The sequence below is a fragment of the Oenanthe melanoleuca genome, chromosome 11 (assembly GCF_029582105.1).
Source record: "Oenanthe melanoleuca isolate GR-GAL-2019-014 chromosome 11, OMel1.0, whole genome shotgun sequence".
In the NCBI taxonomy this organism is placed as follows: domain Eukaryota; kingdom Metazoa; phylum Chordata; class Aves; order Passeriformes; family Muscicapidae; genus Oenanthe; species Oenanthe melanoleuca.
Genome location: NC_079345.1, coordinates 8871410 through 8890383, shown reverse-complemented (window position 1 = coordinate 8890383; position 18974 = coordinate 8871410). Strand labels below are relative to the sequence as shown.

Genomic DNA, 18974 nt, shown 5'->3' with positions numbered 1-18974 from the left:
GGGCGGGCCCTTTTCTGGCCGTGCCGGGCGGCGGGGCCGCACTCCGGCCGGGCCGCGGCAGCCCCGGCGCAGCGGTGGTGCGTCTCGGCCCCGGGGTTATGCGCAGGGGCGATGTTCCTGCCGGCTCTCGCCAGGCTCCTCCCGTGCTCCGGACGGAGCTCCTCTCTCAGCCTACTGCTCCTGCTGCTGCTGTGCCCCGGCGGCGGGAGCGTGCCGCGCCGCCGGCCCGCGGGGCCGCCCGTGGTGCTGGGTAAGAGCCGGGGGGCGGCGGGGCGGGCGCTGCGGGGCCGGGCTGAGCTGAGCTGAGCCCGCCGGCCCCGTTACCCACCCCCGGCGGGGGGCCCGGGGCGCCGCGGGCTCGGCACGGCCGCGGGGAGCGCGCCCCGCCCGCCGCCGGCAGCGCCCGGGCACCGGGGCCGCAGAGCCCGCACCGAGCCGCGGCTCCGCAGCTGCGCTGGCGGCTCGGCCCGGCCCGGCCCGGCGGCCGGAGGTCCAGCCTGGGGCTGGTTTGGCCTGGCAGCGGGCGGGGGACAGACAAGGCTCGCTTTAATATCCTTCCAGCTCATTAAGTAACACCAGAGCATCCCTGCTCAAGTCTTTCCTCTCTACGAACCTTTCGTGGAAGAGGCTGGAATCAGATGTGGACAGAGGAGTGATTGGGTGTTCCAGCAGTTAAATTACAAAACTAAACAAAAAAAAAGGCTTCCTTCTTCATGTAATATGAAGAACAAGTATTTATTACTGGTTTGTGGTTTCACCTGTTAACACAATATAGTTTGTAATGAATATGCAGGTAATATTCATAGAATAGTTAATAAGTAATATTTTTAGCTGCTTTTTGTATCTATTGTTAAGAAGATGTAAATAAATTTTAAATGTTTAATAACTTGTCTACAGAAACTCTAATTCTTAAGCATCCCAAGACAGTAAGTGCTGTCTGGTGACAGTAGTGTCAGTAGCCAGCCCTGTGAATATATTCAGCCTGCTGCATGTTCTTATTATTGATTAACCTTGATGGTCACAGGGGAAGAAAAACAAAGAAGATGGGAAAAATACAAGGAAAAGGATTATCAGTGGTATGTTGTTCAGTTCAAGCTCCATTTCTTGATAATAATTTAGGCTCTGATGGTGACTTTGTTACTACTGTTACAAACTTCTGACTTAGAAGGGCAAACTCTAAAGCATCATTTTAAAAAATGTTCTTGTTATCTCAGGGAACAGTGTGTACAAATCCACAGTTCCTGAAAGGCTGCAGAACTGACTGATAGGCTGTGGATTTGGAAGCAGAAACTGCAGAAGGATGTCCTAAGGGGCAGGAGTTGAAACAGGAAAAATTCTTTGAATTCTGTCTGGGGAGGCTAGAAACAATCTTTCATGCCATCGTTCCACTCTGTAGTGCTGGGATGTAGCAATAGGCCTTGGCACTTGCTCCAGTGCAAGCTTCTTGATGGCAGAGATATTTTAGTTGCTGATCCAATATTGAACTCTATCTGGGAAGGAATCAAATATTTAAAAACACTTGGGAGAAAGGGTTACTGTTTGTAGAAGTGTGGATTTCCTGCTGATGGATCCACTGTAAGTATATATGTTCCCTAAGGATGGTTTTAAGAACTGTTGCTGACCTACATTTCCTTAAGAGACATTCCGGTAAATATTGTGTGGTTGAGCACATGTTCATCCTGAGTGCTTTACAAAAGGCTGACTTGCTATTACAGTGAATTTTCATCAAATGGTGCATAACTTGCATCTCTTAGTGTTCTAATCTGTCTCTACATTTTAAAATTTGCTGGAGTTTTTGCTGCCCAGTCCTCATCTCTCTTGCATATGTCACATGTTAAAGTAAGCTTTTTAGGAATTAAAGTGATGAGGATGATGGAAGGGCTTAGAAGAATCATTTAGGGAAGCATTCACAGGTGCTTGGGGGAGGGATACATCTGGATACACAAATGACAGAGATTCAGAGGTGTAAGGCTGCATTATACAAGCCTGTACAAGCTTGAGGTGACTTTGGTGCCCATACCAGGTGGGAATACAGAGTTAATCCTCCCTGATTTATCAGACTGGCATCTAGACTGCTAGCTTCTTATATAAGAATTTCAGTTTTTAAATACATCATTATCTTATAGGTTCTCATGACCAAAACACTCACTCTTGATCTGTTTGGAGGTTAACACACCTTAGTAGAAACGGGAATTAAGTTTGGTAGTAGTCTGTACATGGCAAGTTGGCCACCTGATCTTAAGGAATAAAGAAAGAAGTGCTGTTTAAAGGAATGTTGTCAGCACAGTGATCACTTCAGAAATGTTTTGGATGAGGGATGGTCACAAGACCCAGTGTAGCTTGCTCTCAAACCTTTTGTGTAATGACCCCACTTTGCAATTGCACTATGCACTTACCCAATTAACAGAGGGGGAACTAGAGCAGAATCTTGCAAAATATAGAGTGTTGCTCATACATGGTTAACTTCTGTTCTGCTGCCCAGGTACTGACAGAACTGCTGCTCTGAGGAATCTCTCATCAGAAAACAGCTGAGCTGCACGAATGCACCCTTGTAACTCTTGGCCATAGTTGTAATGGCAGCAGCTCTTAGATTTGGAGAGTCCCCAACTGGCTCAGGTGAAAGGTGGTTCTGTGGAAGAGCTGTGCCAGTCTAGCAGCTCATATGTGCTCACCCAACTTTTCCTGTACTTGTTTGTTGGCCACTTTGTGGAGTCCTTTGTCTTGCTAAAGCATGAGAAAACAGCCTGGTGAGGAAGAAATGATTAATTTTGAATTACTTTAATGGAGGAACTGGCACAAAGAACATGGAGAGTGGCACCACACCACTTGGGTTAAGTTGTTTTTTAACCTGGTATGTGCATGTTCAAGGTGCCTTAGTAGTAGGAGCTACTATACCTGGAGCTCAGGTTCGTTCATACCAAGGGAGAAACACCAGGGATCAGATTGCCATGGGTAGTAACTGACAGCAAAATACTGCAGTGCAATTGCTCAATTTTCTGAGATTTAAATAAAAAAGCATTGAGGTATATTCATGTAATAGTGATATCAGAGAAGAAGAAACAAATGAAAGTCAAAACCTTACTTGCAGAGCCTGCTTGAAGGCACAATGCTCATTAAAACCTAAGGTGGCTGTCTCAGATTCCTTTCCCAAGTGTTTTGAGGGAAAAGGAGTCTAATTATGATGCTGACTTGCTTTTATGCCTTTTTAAAAGTGTGTTCAATTTAGCCAGGATGATATAATCATACAGAAAAATCTCCTTCAAGAACCAAAATAACCCTCTGAATGCTTCTGTTCTAATAAAATATCTACTAAAAATGTATATTACATATATTCTGTGCATTTATTTCTGCATATCTGCTTTATATTTAGATGAACTGTAATTTTTTACACTTACCATCAATTTGGTGATGTTCAACAGGCTTATCTTTAATGCTCATGTCAAGTAGTTTTTGTGGCTGTTCTTCCTCCTTCTTTTTCTCATATAGTCTATCGATAATCACTGCATTCTATCTTGTGTTTTAGACACTTTTGGAGCTGATAACCCATCCTTATAAGATCAGTGTTGGATGCACTGAACTCTTTACCTTTTAGAGCTGACTCAACACAATAACTATATCAATGTTCTGATACCTTCTGCAAACAATTTGTTAGGTACTTGGCTAAAGTTTTCTAGAAAGACACCTAAATGAAGTTTGTTAATAATTGATTTACATGCAAAAGAGCTTTGCCTGTGAATTCCTGCTGACTGCTGTTGAGCTGTGTATGTTTGTATGGTCAGCTGGCTAGATGTCAGGAGTGATTTAAATGTTTATGCCTCATGTGATCCAAGGTATCTGGAAGTATCATGTGAGACGTTGTTTGCTTTCTTGTTCCTAATTTTAAACAAGGCTTTTCTGTGTCAGTCCAGGGAGTGAGTGTATGAGCTACTTCAAGACATTCTTCTCAGAGGCCTGTAGTAAGAGTTTAAATTTAATTTTCCTGGAAAGTTGGTTCATTTTAGAATATATGAACCAAAAAGACAACAGTTATTTGAGGAAATAGTAATGGTTAAAAAGTTACGATAGTTGATAAATACCCAAAGACATTTGCATTTCAGATAAAAGTAGTACAAAAGTACCAACTATTCCCCCTCTTTTTTTTTTTTTCCCTTCTCCCACATAAAAAAATATCTTGGCTCCCCACCCTGTTATTAAATAGAATCCTTATATTTGGACACTTGTTGAATGATCTTTTTTCTTTGTTATCTGAGAAGTCTTAAGGCAAGTCACTTTTAGGGTGCAATTTGCTTATTGTCTCTTGGTGGGAATTGTGAATCTGTCATTAAGACATAAGGATAGTGATAGGCAGGAGTAGGAAGGTATCCTAAAGCTAATTGCTGCAATTCACAGTCTGTTACCTCTCTTAAACTATAATGATATTTCTAAATGTGCTTTTCCATACAGTTTAGTCATATAAAAACACATCCCAGAGGGAGATCTACTAGTTTTGTCAGGGCATATGAGACCAAAAGATTAGCCAAGGATACTATAAATATTAGAAGTGAATGTGGCTTATTGATGTGAGTTTTGTTTGGATTAGCATCTTTGTGAAAAAAGAGAATGTGCTAAAACTGATAGAACACAAAATCTTATGGAAATACTTTTTTCTGCTGAATAAGAAATCTGATTTTTCCCAAAGTTGCAGTTCTGAAATCAACAGAGGAATTACACAGCTGCAAATTAGGGAAGCAGAGTAGTGCTGAAGATCTTGTCTTGGACATCCGGTCTTAACTAGTGCTAATGTATTTTGCAGAACTTCACAAAGAAGTTATTTTGGGGTCAGTCTTCAAGTAAGAACTCTCTTGGATTTTTCCAGCAAAACAGCTTAGAAACTGCAGATATTGCTAGATGAAAGGATGAAGAGAAAAATTGCATACAGGTTAACTCTGCCTGCAGGTACATCCTCTGTATGGTCTGAAAGCAAAGGAAAAGATGTTTTTCTACTGCTTTCAAGTTCCACCATAGAAAATTTGGAAAGCTATGTCCTTAACCTACAGAATTAATCTTCAGTGTGATATTTTTTAACCTGTTACTTATAAAAAACCACTAAGTAGTTCTCCAGCCAAAACGTAAATCATTAACGCTGTTGAACTGGGTGGGTTGAGGGCTGAAGATCTTGCATGTTGTTTTTCCATCTCAAGACCCAAAATTTGTATTTTGTTTCCTATAGATTCATCATGAACCATCTTCAGTTTGCAGAGTGTACTTTAGAAAATAAAGAAGCCCCAAGGTGTGAATGATAGTGTTTAGCAGCTTCACTGTTAACATGGAAACGTAAACATGACAAAAGCATTCTTGTTAATCACTGCTTTACAAACAGGCATCATACTTGTACATAAGAATTTATTTTTTAACTACAGTATTCATCTTTGCATAGGTAGAACTTTCCCTTATCTTTTGTTTAGAATTGAAAAAATTGCTATTTTTCATCTTGTCCCTTATCATCCCTTGAATAAAAATCAATATGTCATGTTTCTCATCTTGTGTCCTGAATTGGACACAGGAGCACAGCCTCTATCCTTCAGAAGCTGGAAGATAAAATATCTTAACTAAATGAAAGTTTGCAGTTAATCTAAGATCATTCCATTAAGTCCAAGTGAGACTTTGTACAGTTTCCTGCTTTCAGTGCTTTTGTTGATAGATGTGTCTTGGCTATAATCTGAAACTTCTTCAGCTGTGAGTTTTCCCGACTCTCAGCAGGAGTGCTTGTGATTGAGTACAGTTTAGAAACCTCAGCAAGTTCTTCAAATTCTAATACCCCAGGTGTTTGTCCCAGTCTTTGAAGGGTTTCTTTGCTGGAAGAACTTTATTTTTACCCAAGGAAGTGAGATTCTAGGCTAGAACAAAATGTCACTCTTCTTTGTTTTGCATTGAAACTGAAGACGAAATTAACCTGTTCTGTCCTTGGCAGGTCTGCAGCTGAAACTGGCCAGTCATGAAAGATTGATATAAATAGAATTACATTCTGTTCCTTTTCCAATTAAAAGCACTGATACAGCAGAAGCACGAGACTGGAACAAGTTGTTGCCTTAGTTTTCTAAGCAATTACTAAGTAGGATTTTCTGAGGTTACAAGACTGAACTTCAGTAAACTCTTTCTAAGGTGTGATGCAATGCTGTAATCTCCCTTATTATGCTTTCCAGTATATCAGAGTCCTTGAAATATGACCTAAAATAAACCATGGTCAGCTACTGGGCCTTTTAACGTTTCACCTAAGGTGGCAAAAATAAAGCCCCTAAAAACCTAATGAGAAAGTAGAGCTAGTTCCTAAAGAAATCCTGAGGTACATCCTGTGGTGGGACATAACCTGCAGTGGTTGGAGGTTGTAAGAGTGTGGTTATCTGAAGTTTTGGCCTTTTTCAGTTCTGCAGTAAGTTTTTTCTAAAAGCACATCTGGTTTTGTAGTTAAATTAGGCATTCTACTAGAAGATCTCTCTTTCCTTAAATCATTGCTAAGTATCAGTGTGTTATAGAACTCAAACTATTTGGATTACAAAGTTTACTGGGAGATAGGAGGAAAAAAAAGTGTGGGTAGACCTGCATTAAAAAACTTCAAAACTAAACATTGATAAGCACACCCTAAAAAGGGGGCTTTGTGGACCTGAAAGGAGTGAAGGGAGCCCTTAAGAAATGCCAAACTTCTAAATTTTTCTAATACAGAAAAACTTCTCGATTACTGAAAAGTTTATGCCTCTTTGGTTCTTGAGGAAAAAATGACTAAAGGTAACAGAATGTAGGAAATTTCTCTGAAAACTTGATGCTGAAAATTGGTAGTGTTCAGTTAAGACTAATTCTAATTTGGGGAATATTCCTGTTTCCATCTAGTGTTTAAAAAAACAATGAAGAATAAACCTTAGTCAAAGGAATACTGGCATTTAGTATATGCAAATACTCAAGACCCTTTCCTCCAAGTCTTACTGATGTAAGGTGTCCAGAGGAACAAAAGTAAAACTGTTGCCAAAACCTGAATGTAAAAATAAGAAACTGCATTTTAACATTGTTAGCCAACTATATCTTGTGTTGTAGAAGTCTGGTCTTATGTGAAGAAGGGAAGATAAATAATATAAATGGATAATTTACTTTTTGCATTTCTAATGTCAAATTGATAGTTTGCAGGCAACTGGTTAAAGAGAGCAAGGTTGTGCAGTTGTGATGCTCTGAGAAGTTTGGTAATATCCTAGACAGTCTCTTTTTTTTATACCCATGGCCTTACATGCCCCTGTATAGTCTGCTCATTGAAGTTAGGAGCTGTTCATCCAGATTCATTCTACATGTTGGTTTCTCAGTTAATGAGCTTTGAAAAGTTATAAATATTTTCAGTGAAAATATATATAGAGTACCTTCTTCTTATGTAGTACTTTTTTTCACAAATTGTAAAACCTGATGGTGTCTCTGGATGAAGTGATAATGTATACAAGGGCTACAGTATTTAGCTGTGTATACTACAACAGAAAATGTTATGCTTTAATTAACTAACTGTCTCCTTTTTATATGTCTCTCTACTTTTTATATTTTCAGTTCCAGGGGACTTAGGTAATCAGCTGGAAGCAAAGTTAGATAAGCCATCAGTGGTGCACTATCTCTGCTCTAAGAAGACAGACAGTTATTTTACACTCTGGCTGAATCTAGAATTGCTTCTGCCTGTCATAATTGACTGCTGGATTGATAATATCAGGTAAGATCAGAAATGTTGCTCTCTGCAGTTACATCCTTTCCTTAGGCAGACATGCAGAATGCTGCATTTAAATTCCTTTCTGATTCAAGAAATGAAAGTGTGAGGAATGACTTGGAAATTCTGCTGGGTGGACTAACAGGATGGATCTGAAGATGTGGTTCTGTGGCATCTGAAGTAGCTGTAATTGTTGATGAGAGCAGAGGCTCCTAGTTTCTTCCACTTTTTCTTCTACCAGTGGCTCAATGTAGGTTTGAGCTCTTATTAGACACCTCTATGGCCTTATCTCAGGGAGGAGGTTTTCTGCTTCTTTTATTTTGCCAAGCAATAGGACAAGAGGAAATGGGGAGAAATTGATGCACAGGAAGTTCCACCTGAAATATTTTGGTTTTTAAAATTTCCTAAATTAAAGCTTTCATGCTATTTCATAATTCAATCTGCTTTATTAGTGTTCCTGTAAAAATAATATAAATATATTTATGGAAACAAGAAATAATTAGCTGGTGCAATTAAAAACTATTGTGTGGCATGTTGCTCTTTTATGAATGAACTAATCTGTTGTAAAGCAGTCTGCTTTGTCTGGCCCTATGCCTTATGGATTAGAGAGATTTTTGTTAAGAGATTTGTGAACCAGTTTAGATTCTTAAGCTCCATCTAGGGGCAAAAACTTGCATTCAGAAATGGCAATTGTATTGATATGGTACTAAAAACAAACCAAACCCCAACTATAATAATAGGGATGATTAAAGAAATAAACTCCTGACTTAGTGCTCCAGAGCCTTTGTATCCTAAGTTGATTTGAAAAGTGTTTTCACAACACTCAGTGCTTTAATATGTTTCCTGAGGTGCCAATTGCTATTAATCAGGAAAGTATTCCCTTATGCTGGTATGGGTGTTTCTAGTTACAGTCTAGTTTTAGGTGGATTAATATTTTGGATGTCCTACTGCCACATTCCTGTGTTCTTTATAAGTTTTTTCCATTTTACAGCTTGATGCAAAGTCAAACATTATAGAACTATATAAAATGCTTATATTTTAAAGATGAAGTTCAGTCACACTTCTGTGTACTCTGTTTTACAGTGACAAAAGGTCTTAGATTCTGCACATAAAGCATTAAAGTAATTGTTTGCATTGTATAACCTCTTAGCCATGAGAGTACTCTGATCATGTCTCCTTGGGCTGGGTTTTTTCCTCCTTCTGAGTAATAGCACTTAAAGTTCTTGTACTGCACTCAGAATGTAAGACCCAGTGTAGTTGAGGGTTGTCATGTGGCAATAAAACATGTTTCATGGGTTTTTTCTTTGTTTCTTCCCCTCTTCCCCAGGCTGGTATATAATCGAACAAGTAAGATTACAGAACCACCAGATGGAGTGGATATCAGAGTCCCAGGATTTGGGCAGACATTTTCCTTGGAATTTCTTGACCCAAGTAAAAGGAGTGTTGGTATGTACAAGCTGTGTCTGGAGTGCTTTGTCACTTGGAGGGTTTTTCTAGTTTGTCTTTATGCAACATGTGATTTCAAATTACAGTTCTGTGAGCTCCCTTGGCTTTTAAGAGTTTTCATTGCATTGTATTGTTTTGTTTGCTGTGTGGCCTGATAGATTGAGATAAGAAGATTCCATGTTATTATTTAGTGTTGTATCAAATCTAAGTTTGGTGGATGAAATCTGAGTAGGCATATTAAGGACAGATGCAATGGGTTGAATAGAAAATTCTGTGACAGGAGTTTGACAAGCAAAACTGAAGTAAAAGCACAACTTCTGAGTAAGATGTTCTTTGGCCTTATGAGTGGGTTAATTGGATAGAGAGATATGGCACCACAATGTGTAGCTCCTTGCATTTTGCTGGTGACAGAATAACTATGTAATTGCATTTGTGCTGCAAAAGATTTTTGCATTAGTGTGTTTGCAGGGTTTTTTGTTTGGTACTTTTGTAGAAGTCATGTTTCAGGGAACACTGAGTTTGATAAACTTTTGTGAGTTGTTTGCTGTGGCTGAGGACTGGAGGAGCTGAATAGTCAGTAATGCACTGAGCTTCACATGCTGCATATCATGGATCTGTTCTTTAAGGGTGGTGATGTGCCTAATGATCTGCACTAGGTCACTCATAACTAGAACAAGGCTATGATTAAATTCTCCACTTGCTCAAAACTTAAATATGACTCTGATGTCTGGTAGGCTGTTCTGACATGTTACTGGATGCATTTAGTCCAGGTAATCCTTAAATCCTGTGTGTCAAACCTTGTAATAAGTAACATCTTTCAATATGCGGTCTGTAACTGTTTTCCTTTTTGTTATTAAAGCTTTATGTTCACTTACTTAAGTTTTAGATCACTACCCCAGAGATAAAAAAATTAGTTTTGGGGTAGTTTCCAGAGTTCTGCCCTGGGGTACATGATAAGCTTTTGTTTCCAAGAATAAATGATGGTGAAGTCCAGGTTATACCCTGCTGTTATACCCTACCTGATATTAATTTACAATCAACAAAAGCTATGACTCTGAAAATCCTTCAGAAATTGTTGCAGTCCAAGGGTAAACTTTCCTCTACTGAGTAAAATTATCTGTTTTGTGTATACTACATTTGGCTGCCAAAATGTTTGAGAGATTAGCCAACTAGTAAGAAGTTTTATTAGTGATAGTCTCTCAATTTTGGCAGATAGTGAGCATGACTCATTTTGTTTTATGTGTGCAGCATTTTAGATTGTTAAAGGCATACTGCAGGTTTAGTGTGTACACATGGTGTCAGAGATAGTGCCTCTGGAACTTTTTTGCAGTAGTGGCTGACAGCTGCTGCTCACACTAACCTTGTTACTCTTCTCTCTTATCTGATACTTACAGGAAGTTACTTTTATATGTTGGTGCAGAGTTTAGTAGACTGGGGCTACAAACGTGATGAAGATGTAAGAGGAGCACCTTATGACTGGAGAAAGGCACCAAGTAAGTAATATACTGTTACTTTAACAAAATGTTGTCTCTTCTAGCCAGTAAATAATATATTGAATCTCTTCTCCCATCCTTTATAATTGTATCTAAAAACTTAATTTTGTTTTTTTCTTGTGACCTGGGTACTTCTAGATGCAAATGCAAGCTCTGTGTTGTGGTTTTTATTTTTCCTTCTTTAAACAACTTGCTACTTAAAACTTAAAGCAGAACAAAACAACAGAAAAAAACCCATTTTACCAAAGCACGTACACACAAAACCCCAACTCCTCCCATTTAATATTGGAATTTCTAAGGTCTGCATTATTAATTCCACAGACAGTTCAACACAGTTATTTAAAAGCAATTAATCATTATCACTGTTTGATCTGTTCTAGATGAGAATGAGGAGTATTTTGTGGCCCTTCGCAAGATGATCGAGTCGCTGTATGAGCAATATGGAAGCCCTGTTGTCCTGATTGCCCACAGCATGGGGAACATGTACACCCTCTACTTCCTCAACCACCAGCCCCAGGGTTGGAAGGACAAGTACATCAAGGATTATGTGTCATTAGGTGCTCCATGGGGAGGAGTGGCTAAAACTCTCCGTGTGCTGGCTTCAGGTAGGTAATTTGAAGCTTTGCCCTGTGTTTTGTGTGTAGTGCACAATACTAAAGAGGCTGTTGCCTGTAAGACTGCAGGATGGGAGTTGAAGGTACCATGAAGGGAAAAATAATTTTGTAAGTGATGACAGCTTGATGTTTCAAACCTTGCAACCCAACTGTTATCTTTCATATTTGTGGGGGTGGACTGAGATTTTACATCCTGTAACCAGGAGCTTTCTCCCATCTTGACCTCTCCTGACCTCTCTTCAGCAGATTGTGTTGTCTGCTGTTTGGTCTGATGCTTTCTCTTTCTGTCCCTTCTGCCACCAGCCTGATTGCTCTCTGTTCAGCATTGCAAAGCTGCCAAGGAATCCAGGGCATTCTGCAGTTTCCTTTGATTAAAGATCACACAGCTGCTTGAGGTTAACATTAAAGGAAATTTGTGGAGATGGTGGGGTACTGGTGTCCACAGTGTAAATATTAGGTGAAAGTTACAACCCTACAGATTAGGAAAGTGGATCTTTGAGGTCTTGGGTATAACACACTGGATTATGCCAGAGACTAAAAAACAAAAAAATTGAATAAGGCAGTATAATGTACTTCACTGAGTAACTGAAAATGACTGATGCAAGATGTTCGCTTGCCCCATCATGTGATACCATAATTACATCATGTGCTTTGACATTTAGTTCTCGATGTTTCCGGCTTGGTTTTGTAGCTTGTTTCTGACTTGTTAGCTTTGGCTGTGCACTATCTTCTTCCTGATCAAAGCTGACATCAAAAATTGGACCTCATCAAAATGCAAAACACACAGCAAGAGCCAGCCATGCATGGACAGAGCAAAGAATACTTTGCTTAGCAAAGGCATTTAATTCTGAACAGTAGTGCACTTCTCCATTACTAATTAGAAAAGTTGACTCAACACAAACATCCAATTTACCCATTGTTAAAGCTGTTGAAATGCCACTGTGAAAACTGATTTCCCATTTCCCACAGGCTTTGTCTGACATATTTGCTTGCTACAGAAATGGCAAGAAGTGAAAAATGTTAATATCACCCTCATAAAATGACACAATTATATAAAATTCCATAGTCCCAAATCTCTTTTGGATTAAACTTTTGTGATTCTTACCTTTTGCACACTTTATAATGTGTCTCAGGTAAAGTGGCTAATGCTACTAATGCATAATGAATGCCCAAATTTCTAATAAAACATAGTCAGTCATCATCTGTATAACTGTTGTACTAAACTTCCATGGTTTTGAGCAGAAATTTAAGAATCATGTGGGAAAGTTACATGGCCAAACATAATACCAGAATGTACAGTTTTAGGCTGTTTCTGTCTCAAATATCTGTAGTAAAGTGCCACCATCAGCCCTTGGACTGCATTTGTCTATTTAAGAGTTCTAAAGTTATCAGAGTTAATATGCTGAAGAGTTGCTGCTTTAAAGAAAAATACTGCATTTCAGCAGGAAAGACAAGGCACTCTGTGAATGCATTCTTTCTGCTCCCATTCCTCTTTATAATGTATATGATGCCAGGAACTCCATGTCAAATCTACAGCTGTGTTATCAAAGTGGTAAACAGTACACAGGTAGAATTGTTTTCTGGAGATTTGTGATATTTTCTGCTGCTTGTACATGTGCTTTGCTGGATCCCACTACAGTGGGCAAAGAAACAAAGTTCACAGTGCTTTGTTTCTATTTTTAACATGTTGAAATGTTAGCAGTGTCCTCCTTACACCTAATGTTTTGTTGTGACTGATATGTCTGCTTGCTTAAATATGGTGTTGGCCATTCTGTACTTCTTCACTAATGAAAATGTAAAGGATTTGAGAAGCACTTTGTAACAGTTCTGGAAGAGAAGGCTGAGATAGTCAGGTTCTGTGTTTGGTTGTTCTACTGGAAGTAAATCTTGCACACATTCCTTTCATTGTTCAGTTCAGAACTTGGGCTTTCTTTGCTGAAAACTGCCAAGTAGTGTTCAGTAGCTTAGTGGTGAGAGTGGACAGTGAGCTGGTTACACCACACAGTATCATGACACCCATTTATCAGGGCTTTTGTGATTCTTACTGTGCATTTGAGTTTTCTTTATCTGTTTCAGACTAGCAGTGTCTCCATAGACCTCTCAAAATGGCATTACTGTGCTTTGTGTCTCCTTGCTGAAGCAATAGTGCCACCCCATGGAATTGAAATAGCACCAGAGTATATTTTTCAGGGACAGTGGTTTCAGTTGCAGCATTTCAATTTTTATGGCATGGTTGACCTGGACCACTGTATGCTGTAACCACCTGGATCTAATAATGGAAAATAAAATTCAAAGTTCAGCTGACCAAAGAATTGATGTATGGCAGCCACAATGAAAACGGAATATAAACTCATGTCTGTTTAATGGTTTTGGTTATTTTTGGTTGTTTTTTTGTTTTTTTTTTTTTTTTTTAAGTGATCAGTGTATTTATTAAGCAGCTTTTGATTTTGTAAAGATGAAAGAACAATTGTTAAAATATGCAAAAAAGTGCATGTAAATTATCACTTAGTCATGTGTTAGTTTAAGCCATTTGTTTCAGTCATTCCATCAATCATATTTAAATTTTGGAAGTTATTAGAAGTCATTTTACAGAAGCTAATTTACAAGACAATCATAAATGAGGAAAAACTTTTCAAATTGTCACTGTAAGCCAGAGGAACAAACTTATTACTCACGTTATCACCATGAGTGCTAGTAATTGCTGCTGATTAAGATTGATGTCGTGCTTTATGGATAATGAAATTCCACTTTTTTCCCTAAGGTGACAACAACAGAATCCCTGTTATCAGTTCACTCAAGATCAGAGACCAGCAGAGATCAGCAGTTTCCACGAATTGGATGCTCCCCTACAACTACACGTGGCCTCCAGACAAGGTGTTTGTAAGCACCCCCACAGCTAACTACACCCTCCAGGATTACTGGAGGTTCTACAGGGACATTGACTTTGAGGATGGCTGGCTGATGAGGCAGGACACAGAGCACCTGGTGTTCCACATGACCCCGCCCGGGGTGCGCATCCACTGCCTGTACGGCACTGGCGTGGAGACCCCCGACTCCTTCCACTATGAAAGCTTCCCTGACAAGGAGCCCAAGATTTTCTACAGTGATGGGGATGGAACAGTGAACTTACAGAGTGCCTTGCAATGTAGAAAGTGGGTGAACATGCAGAAACAGGAAGTGGTGATGCTTGAGCTTTCAGGAAACGAGCACATTGAAATGCTGTCCAATGATACTACTATCTCCTATGTGAAAAAGCTGCTCTTTGATTTGTGGTAACCTTGTGTTGATAGTTATTTTCCTCACCTGTGATGCCTTCCCTTAAATAAGAGGAAATGCCTTTTAATCCCTTGTTATTTAGATATTTGAATTATTTATTTTGCTTTTTTTAAAAGGTTGTGTTCAAGTTGCTTGGTGTTCTAAATGATCATTTGTCTCTGATTTGTGTTTGATGCTTCATGGTATTTTCACATTCTGCAAATTTTGTCAAATATGCATTTTGGTGCCTCTGGTGTTGTGTCCAATGGTCATACAGACTTTCATTTGGAGATTGTGCAGCCCCTTGCACATACCACATAGAGTCATAGACCCCAGAGTTTTCCTTTGTGTGGTCTTTTCAGGTTTGGAGTGGAAGGCTAGGAAGGATGGCAGTTTTGGATCCCCAAGGGAATGGTATTAACAATTTGGCAGATTCAGTAAGCTTTTTAAAGGGTCTTGCATATTCTGATCCACAGTTCCCAGTAGTTTGTAACTGTGCATATCTACTAGGTAAAATAGTGAAAAGGTCTGCCTGGAACCATTTTTGTAATCCAGACTTTTATTTATTACAGCCTGGGAGGTAAAAAGATAGATGTGTGAATTACTTGAAGCTTCTTTATTAGGTGCCCTACTGGCTTATTTTAGAAAGAAAAAAATTGTTTGCTCATCAGCTTCTAGAATCCCTGATCACATGCAGTCTGGAGTCTGAGAACTTCTCAGCCTGTGCTTTGTTTCTCAATGAGAGAATGAAGCTAAACTGGTTGGTGCTTGTAATAACTGAGGCAGTGTGGAGTAGCACATAAATCAAAGCTAATTGAATACAAACAATCTATCAGGTATGGAATTGCATTTCTGGGTGGAAAACATAATGGATGGTGAGCAGTATTCAAAGAAAAGTGAACTTCTGAAATGGAGTGGGGAATGGAAACCAGCATAATGTTTTATGGAGTATAAACCTTGTTTTCATCAAATACCTTGGCTCTGATCCAGTTACCTGACTAAGCAGTGATTAGATCAACATTGCATTCCAATGAAAAGAAATTTTTTGCTTTAGGACTAAAAGTAGTTTCCCATAGATTAAAAGTTTCATTTTTGCTGTTTCAAGAAGTTGGGATATGTGGTTCCTTAAATGTTTCTATAAATTGCTGAACATGCAATTCTGTAATTTCCTACAGTATTGTTCCACTCAGTGTTAAAATAGTAATTTCAACTCTGACCTCCACAGAAGTGCTGGTCTAAAGGCCATCATATTTACCACCTTGATTACAGAAGTCCTTTTGGAGAAATAGTTATAATCAAAAGTTCTCTTGCTTGCTTTAAAACCAGTCACCCAGTTAGATTGCACTTAGTTTTCTAAAAACACAGCTTTGAATGCTTTCAAAATGCTAGGTTCTCCAAGAAAAATATTTTAAAAGTTTCAGAAACTCAAACTATTAAGGGTTCTTTACTTAGGAAGCTGAATTTGTCTAAAGGCTAAAGTTTTAACTATTCTGGTAGCATGCCTAAATTATTTTCTGCCTTTGGACATATCAATAAGATGTGGATGGGCTTGAACTCTTGCTTTTGTAGAATGGAACCAGGAGGAAGTTTTAAAGCTTTGGTTTTAATTCAGAAGTCTCTTGTTAATTCAAAACAATTTGAACTAGGGTCATCAACAAGCTAAATATCTCACCAGGTTTTAAATTCTCTATGTAGCTTTATTTCCCCCTCTGCATTTTTTTCCTAGTGCTTATGCTGAGGGAGTGTAGACATTTTCCTAGTTTTTAAAATGGATCATTAATCTTGCCCTCACTTGCCCAGGACCCTACAGTCCAGCAGCAATATTGCCTAGACTTTTCCAGAGTAAGTACTGAATTGCCCACAGTATTTGTAATGTGTAGTTATTGAAGTGGAAAAAATAAATGTTGCCCTTTAGCCAAGTGATCTATTTTATGCAGGGCTTGTCAGCTGGCTAAGCTTCAGGATTGTGTTCCAAGACTGCTTGAAGATGATAAAGCTCTTCCTTGGTCTGACTCCATTTTTGAATAAATGGCTATTGGAATAAATTACAGAAAACAGCTAATCACAATCTGTATTTTTTGCTGAAGGAGAATGCCTGTTAATAAGCACTGGATTGAGTGGAGCTGGAGGCTGTATTGCAGGATACCAACATAGGCATCAAGGGCTGAAAAATGAGAAAATAATGTAGGTAAACAATTCTTAACTTGATCTGGAGAATGTTTGTAAAATTCATTTGGATCCTTGCCCATTAATCAGTACCATTTTCAATCTCATAGCAGGAATTTAGCTGCAGGGTTTTTTTTTTTTTTTTTTTTTTTTTGTGATTTGAAACTTCAAAACGCATGATTCAAAAAAATGCTTGTTCTTTTTCCTCTTTTTTTCTTTAGTACTTTTTAAATGCACTTTGTGACCCAAAAGAAGAAAAAAAGCACAACTCTTACTCTTTTCTAATTTTGACAACCTGGTACTGTTTTTCTGAGATTAGTTGGCTGTATCTTTTAACCTAAAGATTTCTAAACCAGTTTTCTGTTAGTAGACAAGCCCTAGAGTGTCTCCTTAAAGTTGTGATAGTGAATGTGATAAAATGAAGCTGAAGGTTTAAGGTTTTTGTTTTTTCTGTTATTTGTCACTATAAAGCCTTGTTCTGCTGTTGTAAAGAAATGTGTGTACCTGAGTCCTAAGTACTGTGTGAGAGCAAGCACAGCACCTCTGGTGTTCTTTGATTGGATGTGGTGCATCTGCAGGCTGTAGTTTTATGTCCAGAAAGTGTGGGGGTTTTTTGGATTTTTTTTTTCCCCCTACCAAATGATCATCAGCCTTTTCATTTGCAGTTTCTTGCATGTTAGGATGCAGTTCTCATTGAGAAGTGAATGCATTATTGCACTCAGCATGTGAGGAGTGGCTGCTCTCTGCAGCAGATCCTCTGCAGGGACTGTACTGAGCATTACTGTTACAGCATTGAGCTGTCTCAATTCTTGTGGGGACAGAGGTCTGAAAAAAAAAAATCTTTAAGGAGAATGTGGCACTTTGATAAGAGGATTAACTCAGGTGCTTTGCCACACTGCACAGCTGAAATGTCTGAATTCACTAATGTATCTTTGTTATACCTAAAGCATTAATTATGTGTCTCCATAATTTTTACTCAGTTTCATTCTTCCAGGATATTTTCAGAAACCAAAACTAGTCTTGAGGACCAAATGTGTTTCTTATTTTTGACAATGTGTATAGAAAATGCTGAAGAAGCTTTCAGCTGTCATTGTAGTACTTCTGAAGAGGTTCAGAGTCACTATGTGATTCTGTATAAAAACAGAAAGCTTCAATAACTAGCAATAATTGCAAAGGATTTGCAGACCAAAGGAAGGAATGTTTGGTATTAAGGTAGTTCTTGGAGCACAGTGTGTTCAAGGCCCTCTTAAATTCAGGGAATGTTTGGCAGTGACTTTGCTGCTCTACACTAACCAGTATTTTGTACAGAACATATTCTGAGGCCTGGCATTTTATATGTTCTTGTGTATGAATGTGTTCAATAGATTTTGAATATTTTATTGTCAAATTTGATAATATAATAAAGTTGATCTAATACAGATTGTCTCTTGTTGTGAGTAATGTGCTGCCTCAGTTCTCAGAGGAAATGAAAACTTGGTGCAGTTTTTCTTCCCTAAGGATGCTTGGTGTCTCTCACAGTGATTACTTCTTGCCTAATCTCCCAAATGCATCTACTGCCTTGTGGTACATTTGGAGTTCACTGTTAATTGTTCTTGAATTTATGGAGGTGTGAGACTATTCAATTTCTTTTTGCTTGCACCTTACTTGCTTGTCTTGTGTTAAAAAAAAATCTCAGGATGCCTTATAATTCTACTCAGGTAATTATTTTGAAATTAGTTCCTCAGTCATGAAGTGTTTTAAATGCCTCCAGTTGCCTTTATACCATTGGTTTCTAAACTGATCCACAAACTCTTGAATGCTGACCATACAGTTTTGTAGTTGTGTTAAACAATCTTTTTCCAATTAGAAATAGTGCATTGTGGCTCTGAATAAACTAATGCTAGACAGTGATTCTGTGAGCATCTAGGTTTTTTTACCATGATAAAGACTCTAATACCAGTTAAGTGTTAGTGACTGTTGCTCTTCTCTGTGCCCTAGATGAACTTTTTGGACATCTTGTCCCAGTACAGGTCTTGTTCTTGGCTGCCTCAAGATTCATGACTCCATATGATTGCAGGAAAAAGGGGAATGTGACCTTCCTCCAGCTTCCTATAGTATGGGAAGGTCCTGCACTAAAGCCATGTGCCAGTTCTTGCAGGAAGCTGGGAAGGCTGAGAGCACAGGGAAGAGGAGGACAGGATGACAATAGGCCTGGTAGAGGGATGCAAAGCCATGGAGAGACAGATGTGGTCTAATGCTAGAGTGAAGATGTAACACTGGAGCTAGCAGGGCTTGTGCAACCTTCAAATAGCA

At 38.9% G+C, this 18974-nt stretch overlaps 1 protein-coding gene across 1 annotated transcript; it reads left to right on the top strand.

Moving 5' to 3' along the window:
• On the top strand, nt 1–18100 carry PLA2G15 (phospholipase A2 group XV). Its single transcript, XM_056500747.1, has 6 exons — nt 1–250; nt 7558–7714; nt 9036–9154; nt 10549–10647; nt 11028–11252; nt 14023–18100. The coding sequence occupies exons 1-6, from the start codon at nt 112–114 to the stop codon at nt 14535–14537; spliced, it is 1254 nt and encodes a 417-aa protein (XP_056356722.1). The 5' UTR covers nt 1–111; the 3' UTR covers nt 14538–18100.
• Nucleotides 18101–18974: the final 874 nt, after the last annotated feature.

Excerpts from the sequence above, each read along its gene's own strand:
- PLA2G15 (XM_056500747.1), top strand. The coding sequence starts at position 112 with ATGTTCCTGCCGGCTCTCGCCAGGCTCCTCCCGTGCTCCGGACGGAGC. Across the intron at positions 7,715-9,035 it reads TGCTGGATTGATAATATCAG|GCTGGTATATAATCGAACAA; the intron begins GTAAGATCAGAA and ends CCTCTTCCCCAG. Across the intron at positions 11,253-14,022 it reads TCTCCGTGTGCTGGCTTCAG|GTGACAACAACAGAATCCCT; the intron begins GTAGGTAATTTG and ends TTTTTCCCTAAG.